Source organism: Seriola lalandi, unplaced genomic scaffold (genome assembly GCF_002814215.2).
Source record: "Seriola lalandi dorsalis isolate HSWRI2012SDOR001 ecotype SW California unplaced genomic scaffold, Sedor1 jcf7180002054913, whole genome shotgun sequence".
In the NCBI taxonomy this organism is placed as follows: Eukaryota; Metazoa; Chordata; class Actinopteri; order Carangiformes; family Carangidae; genus Seriola; species Seriola lalandi.
In genome coordinates, this window is record NW_019525465.1 from 146,956 (window position 1) to 153,520 (window position 6,565).

The 6,565-nt window shown below is 40.8% G+C and overlaps 3 protein-coding genes across 4 annotated transcripts in view; 1 reads left to right on the forward strand and 2 right to left on the reverse strand.

The window, feature by feature from the left end:
* The window catches only part of LOC111673180 (uncharacterized), a 125,194-nt gene that overhangs the window by 38,203 nt on the left and 80,426 nt on the right, over positions 1 to 6,565 (reverse strand). The gene's annotated exons all lie outside the window — the stretch shown is intronic.
* LOC147817703 (uncharacterized) lies at positions 322 to 1,175 on the reverse strand. Its single transcript, XM_087169773.1, has 4 exons — positions 1,125 to 1,175; positions 929 to 967; positions 622 to 770; positions 322 to 511 (listed from the first exon to the last, which is right to left on the reverse strand). The coding sequence occupies exons 1-4, from the start codon at positions 1,153 to 1,155 to the stop codon at positions 368 to 370; spliced, it is 363 nt and encodes a 120-aa protein (XP_087025899.1). The 5' UTR covers positions 1,156 to 1,175; the 3' UTR covers positions 322 to 367.
* Positions 2,146 to 6,565, forward strand: part of LOC111673181 (type II inositol 3,4-bisphosphate 4-phosphatase-like) — a 16,627-nt gene continuing 12,207 nt past the window's right edge. The window contains exons 1-8 of the mRNA XM_087169767.1: positions 2,146 to 2,258; positions 2,639 to 2,874; positions 3,315 to 3,373; positions 3,594 to 3,675; positions 3,779 to 3,973; positions 4,061 to 4,108; positions 4,281 to 4,387; positions 6,207 to 6,326. Of these exons, the coding sequence (XP_087025893.1) occupies positions 2,754 to 2,874; positions 3,315 to 3,373; positions 3,594 to 3,675; positions 3,779 to 3,973; positions 4,061 to 4,108; positions 4,281 to 4,387; positions 6,207 to 6,326 (732 nt within the window). The 5' untranslated portion in view covers positions 2,146 to 2,258; positions 2,639 to 2,753. The remainder of the gene's footprint in view (positions 2,259 to 2,638; positions 2,875 to 3,314; positions 3,374 to 3,593; positions 3,676 to 3,778; positions 3,974 to 4,060; positions 4,109 to 4,280; positions 4,388 to 6,206; positions 6,327 to 6,565) is intronic.

The window sequence follows — 6,565 nt, forward strand, 5'->3', positions numbered from 1 at the left end:
TGAATACAGGCTGTGTGCATTTCTCTGTGGACTGAGGCTTTGATACTTTGACAGTATTAATATAGAAGCTAGAGCTGATCTATAATCTATAATCACACTACACATGGACACAGACCTTTACACTGGAGCAGCTTTAAACTGAGTGAGTGAAGTGTCTCTTTCTATGGATCTGAGTGGTTTTTAAACCACAATAAACTTGAACTTGAATCAATTCATTTTTTATGTCCCAAAAATCTGACATCTTCAAATTTCTTATTTTGTTTGACAAACAATCCAAAACCAAAGGTTTTCAATTTAAAACAGTGTAAATGTGAGAATAGCTGCAAATCTATGGGGTCAAATTAGGGTCAAAAAGATTCTGAGCTTCTCATTTCAACATTAGCGTAATACCAGTGACAGTGATGTTGACGGTGACGCTGGTTGTTCCCTGTCCAGTCTCACACCAGTACACTCCGCTGTCTGAGATCGGGAAGGCATGAGTGATGGAGCAGGAGAACAGACATGGACGCACCTGTGAGACAATAAACGATCAGAGGAAGCGCAGGTGAACGCAAACAACCTTCAGTTGACACGTATTCAAGCTTTCCGAGAATCGACTAAAAAGCAACATCCCAGACAAACCTCTCCGTCGAGCGCCATCCTCATCACTCTCCATTCAGTTTCCCCGTCCTCCACCTCCTCCTCCCTCTGCTCCTTCTCCTTCTTGCAGCTCACGGTGAAATCTTCATATTTAAAGAACTGCGACCTTTCAGGGCTGACTGTCAGAGAGACTGGAGGAGGGATGAGAAAAGAAAAGAGAGGAAGAGAGGAAAGGAGGGAGAGAAGGATGTGTGAAAGAGGGAGAGAGAAGAACAAAATAATAATGACTTTATAATAATGACAAGCTAAATTTAATTTTGCGTTCTCAGTTGACTGACTTCACTCTCACCTCGTGCTTGACCAGACTCCGAGGAATTCATCACTAAATCTGAGTGAAAATAAAATGCCAATGAACGCAGTGAAACAGAAAAATACCCCCCGAAAACAGAATATACTGTATCTGCTGAGTTTACGGTCAGAACAGCTGCTCTTCCCTCATCAAAGTGTCGAGCTGAAACACATTTCACACTGTTGTTGTTACTCACAGAGAAGTAGAGAGAGAGCTGTCACCTCCATCCTGACCTGCTGCAGAGTGAGAGACTGAAAGAGAAAGAGGGGTGGTAACCTCAGCCACACGGAAGATAGTTACCGTATATATAGATTACCCGGTACACCCCATCGTGGTCGGAAACCTCTTTCATGAAATACACCTCACCAACACAATGGCATAAAACAACGTCTGCTTTTACTTAGTAGTAAATAGTAAACTGTGACCGGCAGATTTATCAATTTAAATTGATGTGCAGACTATTCCAAGTGGCTGGAACAGAAAGCATGAAGGCTGTCTGCATAGATTAGAGACAGATCTGACCACAAGATGAATTATGTGACATAAATTTGCAGAGAAATGACTGAAATTGTTCCAGAGTGGCTTTATAGATAAAAATACACCAACGAATCAGTCAAATGTCTGAATAGAGACGACCGACCAACTCTGGATACAGAGTACAACAATAAAAGACAGAGGTCCAATGAAGAATAAAAGCAAGTAATCTTTCATAAATATACTGGGTTATTAAAAATAATAATTTTTCCTTTATTGTTTAATCCAACCATCAATTTTCAAACATTTATTTGGATCCAGGACACAATGGATTTCTGGGCACAGACAAGTAAAAGGTCATAGATAAGCAATAAACGAATTAAATAAATGAAATTTATGAATGGTTATGAGAAATGTATGAAGTGCGTATATATGTACACACAGCACCAGACAAAGAATATATAATTATATTTTATATTTCCTATTTTTTCTGTATTTAAAGCCCCCTCATTACCATAGGCTATAACTTATAGTAATAACTATAGCAGGTGTACAATTCTAGAATAATATCCACATCATTATAGAAACAGGTAATAAAGTAATTAAACAAATTACATCGTTTAAAATTTATATTTCATTTTCAATTTTAAGCTAGTTACAGTTTGACTTGTGTTTACCTTTAGCGGTTCCTTATCATTCTCGCGACATCTTGTGGCTCTACGTCAGCAGCGCAGCCGGGTGGACGAGTAGCTCTCGCGATACTTGAGTGGTCCAAAGGTTTTCTATGGATTCCAGTCAAAACAAACAGCGGTCGGAAAGTTGGTTTTAATTCCAAATAAACTTGTTTTTTAAATCGGTAAGAGACGCCGATAAACCTGCTTACATGTTGAGATGTTAGATTACACACAGTTTGTTTCATATGAAGTAGTTTAATCGAGTTTAAGGTTATTTTTGTTGAAGGTTTTCGCTCGTGTCAACAAACTAGCGTTAACGGTTAAACGGTAGAAACGTAACGTAGTTTTTCGACAGTAGCTTTTATTTAAGTTTAATTTTCAGACACACAGAGAATTATAGACTGATATCAAAACTATAACAATGATTTAATTTTCTTACTTATTGGTCAATAATACCAGCCACTAAAATGTGATGTATCTTTAACAGTTGACAATTGATTTTTGGTGAAATTTAAAATTTTTTTGAAAAACTTTTGCATATAAGTTGTCTGTATGCACACAGGCATCATCATCACACCCTGATGATGATGATGATGATGATGATGATGATGATGATGATGATGGGGCTAGCAGACAGTTGATGTGTAGTGAGGAGGAGGAGGAAGAGGAAGAGGAGGATGAAGATGAGGAGGATGAAGCTGAGGGTGAACCGCAGCCAGCTGCTGTTACTGTCCAGAGGAGAAACATCTGGAAACTTCCAGAAAGAAGGAACACTGCGAGTAGGACGGCAGGAGAGAGGTCAGACAGATCTATTCTATTCTATTCTGTTCTGTTCTATTCTATTCTGTTCTATTCTATTCTCCTCTGGTCTCTTGTCATCTGTTCTTTTCTGTTTTGTTCTTCTATGTTCACCTCTGATCTCTTCTGCTTTCTTTTCTTCCCTTTTGTGTTGTGTTTCGTTCTATTCTGTTCTCGTTTGTTTCCTTTTGTTCGCAGCAGTCTGATATCAGCTGCCTTGCTCCGCGGCTCCTCAGCAGTCGTCTCCATCTATTTCCGTCCTCTGACTCACTCTGACTTTAGTTCCTGGAACGTCTGGATATTTAAGTGACTCCGCTTTAGTAGAATTTAAAGGATCCTGTCGCTTCTCCGACACGAACGAAGAAAATCCTGCAGATTTGTGCAGATGTTCTTTCGGTGAACAGCTGCTGAAAACACAGAATAAACGCTGTCTTTCTCAGGTCTCGCTGAGAGGTTCTGTCGGCTGAGAGGAAACCTGCTGTTCATCCTGAAGAAACAGGTGAGACACGGAGAGAAGCAGGAAGGAAAGTGTCTTTTCACTGAGCTGTGTGACTTTAAAGCAAGACATATTAACAGTCACTTCATACTGGGGCTGTGGGCGTCTTATTGTTTGTTCTTGTATGTATGTATTAAATGTATATATATATATATGTAATATGCAGAATATACACAATTACAATGTACACTGCAGACGCATTAATCCAGACTGTGTGTTGCAGGGAGGTGAGGTAGACGAGGTGTTGCTGTTGGAGAGATGTGAGGTCATGAAGCTTCGTGACGACAACAGACGACTGGCTGTCAGTGCGTAATACACACACACACACGCTCATGTTTTTACATATAATGTTAGCCAGTTGTATATGCTCATCGGTAAAAGTGTGTGTGTGTGTGTGTGTGTGTTCAGCTTTTGAGAGCGGCGACCCTCCTGTGTTGCTGCAGTCCAGCAGCTCTGCAGAGTGTGTGTCCTGGCTCGTCGCCCTCAGAGACGCCAACACCGAGACACTGAGGAGACGCATCACACACCTCGACGCGCTCATCAACACACACTCTGCACACGGCGCCAGGGGAGATACAAGCCTGGAAAACAATGGAGGTTCAGGTGAGTGTGTGTGTTTTTAATTTACTCAGCACAATGTCCAGTAAATATCTTCACTGTGTTGATGTAATGTTGCTCTGTGGCCACAAGGTGGAGTCACATCTGCTGCTAAAGTCTCTCCACTGCACCTGACTGTTGGTAAGCTACACACACACACACACACACACACACACACACACACACACACACACACACGACAGAGTTACTACTTGATTGAATTTTTAAAGTTTTTGAAATACTGTTTCCTTATGTGTTTATATAAATAGTTTTAAACACACACACACACACTTTCTCTCTCTCTCTCCCTCAGAGTGTCGAGGTGTGGTTTCAGCGGCTGCCGGAGTCCAGATTCAAGTGTGTGTGATCGACACACACACTCACACAGTCAGGAAGCACTGCTGCTCCGAGATAGAGAAGGTACACACACACACACACACACACACACACATCCATGTCACAAAGTTGTTACTGTTGTGACTCTTGTTTCATGTTGCTGTTGTTGTTTGGACCATGTTCAGTGTCACACCGTCGCCGTGAAGACATTTCTGCTTCTGTGAGGACGTTGCAGTCGCTCCTCAGCGGCTCAGAGGACTGTGTGAGGTTTAACACTTTGTTTTAAAGTTAAGCTTGGGCTCAGGTTTATGTATGTATATTTGTCAGTGAAGGTCCTCACAGCTATGGCAAGACAAACCTTTGTGTATGTGTGTGAGTACTTCCCGTTACTCATGTTGTGGGCTCATAAATTTGTTCACACAGTCACGGTGGTGAATCGAGTCAAGTTTTATTTACATGTCAAATCAGCCTGCGGAGGCCGAACAGTCTGTGCTCCGACTAATGAAAAGCTTTATCTGGATAAAAGAAGGAAGAAACAGAGGAGGGACAGATATGGAATAGATCTCATGTGAACAGAACAGTTGAGCTCACACGACTTGTTATTTCAATCCATAAGAACAATCAGCATCTTGTATCTTGAGTGGGGGAGGGGTAATCACGTCATCGGAGTCATCAAGTCTGTGAGTAATTTACAGAATAAGGATGAAAAGATTGTAGATTACAAACATATATTGTGGAGAATTGACGTACATTTCGAGACAAAAAACAAGTTCACATGACATTAAATCATTAGATTTTAGGGGGAAGACTTGTCAGGGTGAATGTTAGGTTCTTAATTTATTAAGCCAATGTCTCTGTTGACACTACAGGCATCTGCAAATAATGTAGTAATAAAGTAATAATAATGGACGACCAGCTTAAATGTTTGTTGAGTCAACAGCACAACGTGTAATGTTTGCAGGAGGACACTCAGGGCGAAGGCGAAGACAACAAGTCATTTCTTTAAATATTGATTTACCATCCAACAAGTTAAAGGAGCTATTTGTGAGTTTTCCTGTTGCTACACAGCTAGCGTTAGCATTAGCAGCTGTTTATCTACCAGTCTAAAGAAACGTTGTGAGTTCAGCATCAAACTTGATTCTTTTACTCACCAAGAGCTTCTAATTCTATCACTTCTTTTTCTTCTGCTGAAGTTAGCGTGCTAACCAGCTAGCCTTGTGCTAGCTAGCTTGTGTCATCACTTTCTGATACCGAGTCAGTGTAGTGCCCTTAAGAAGTAGCTGCTCAGAGGTCGTATTATAACCTCTTGTCTTGTAAATGAAACTAAGGCGAAGCTCTTGGCAAGTCTGGTAGGTAAACAGCTGCTAATGCTAACGTTAGCTATGTAGCCGCTAGCAAAACTTACAAATATCTCCTTTAAAGTGAGAACTTTGGTCAACCGTCAGATTCTGTAACGGTTCAACAACAATTTCATCCTCAGGTAACGTTAAGTATAATGTGAAGCAAAACGTCAGTGATTTGTTTGATATTCAGTGGATGATTAAATAGAATTAATGTTATTGTTGTTTTTGCTTTCGTTTCTACGGCAGAGTGAGGACAGAGTTAATGAAGGTCACAGAGCAGCTCTACCACCTTCAGCTCAGCAGATGGTTTCAGTTTCACAGTTGATAACTGTGGCCTCTGTTAGTGTCAGTGTCTCGTCCTGCAGTTCGTCTTAAATCAAATTAATAACATCAAAATTAAATTAAATAAAAAACAGTAAAATGTTATTTCAATCAAACGACTTCAAAATAAAATGCTGTTGAACCCCGGGTTTATCTTAGCTCTGGGAAATGAATGTAGGTCAATGTAATGTCCTCTGAAGTCACAGAAACACAACTGTATGTTTGTGTGTGTCTCGCAGGGACCGGATGAGAGAGTGTTTGTAACATCTGTGTGTTTCCATGGCGACTACCCTCTCTACCATCACAACAGGATCAAAGTCACAGTTTATCGCGCAGAGGAGCCGACAACACACAAACCAGTGAGTGTGTGTGTGTGTGTGTGTGTGTGTGTGTGTGTGTGTGTGTGAGAGAGAGAGAGAGAGAGAGAATGTGTAGATGTGTCTGTAAAATTGTGTATATAAGAGGATTAGCTCAAAGGATATGTACATGTGTAAAACCAGTGGTGGTCGCTTTTCAACACACACTCGATTTCTCTCTCAAGTCAGTTAATCTCGCTCTCACACACACACACACACAGACACACACACAGAGAGAGGGG

Coding starts and splice junctions, on each gene's coding strand:
- LOC147817703 (XM_087169773.1), bottom strand. CDS start 1,155: ATGGAGGTGACAGCTCTCTCTCTACTTCTCT. Junction 771..928: donor GGAGTCTGGTCAAGCACGAG/GTGAGAGTGAAG, acceptor TCCCTCCTCCAG/TCTCTCTGACAGTCAGCCCT. Junction 512..621: donor GGATGGCGCTCGACGGAGAG/GTTTGTCTGGGA, acceptor ATTGTCTCACAG/GTGCGTCCATGTCTGTTCTC.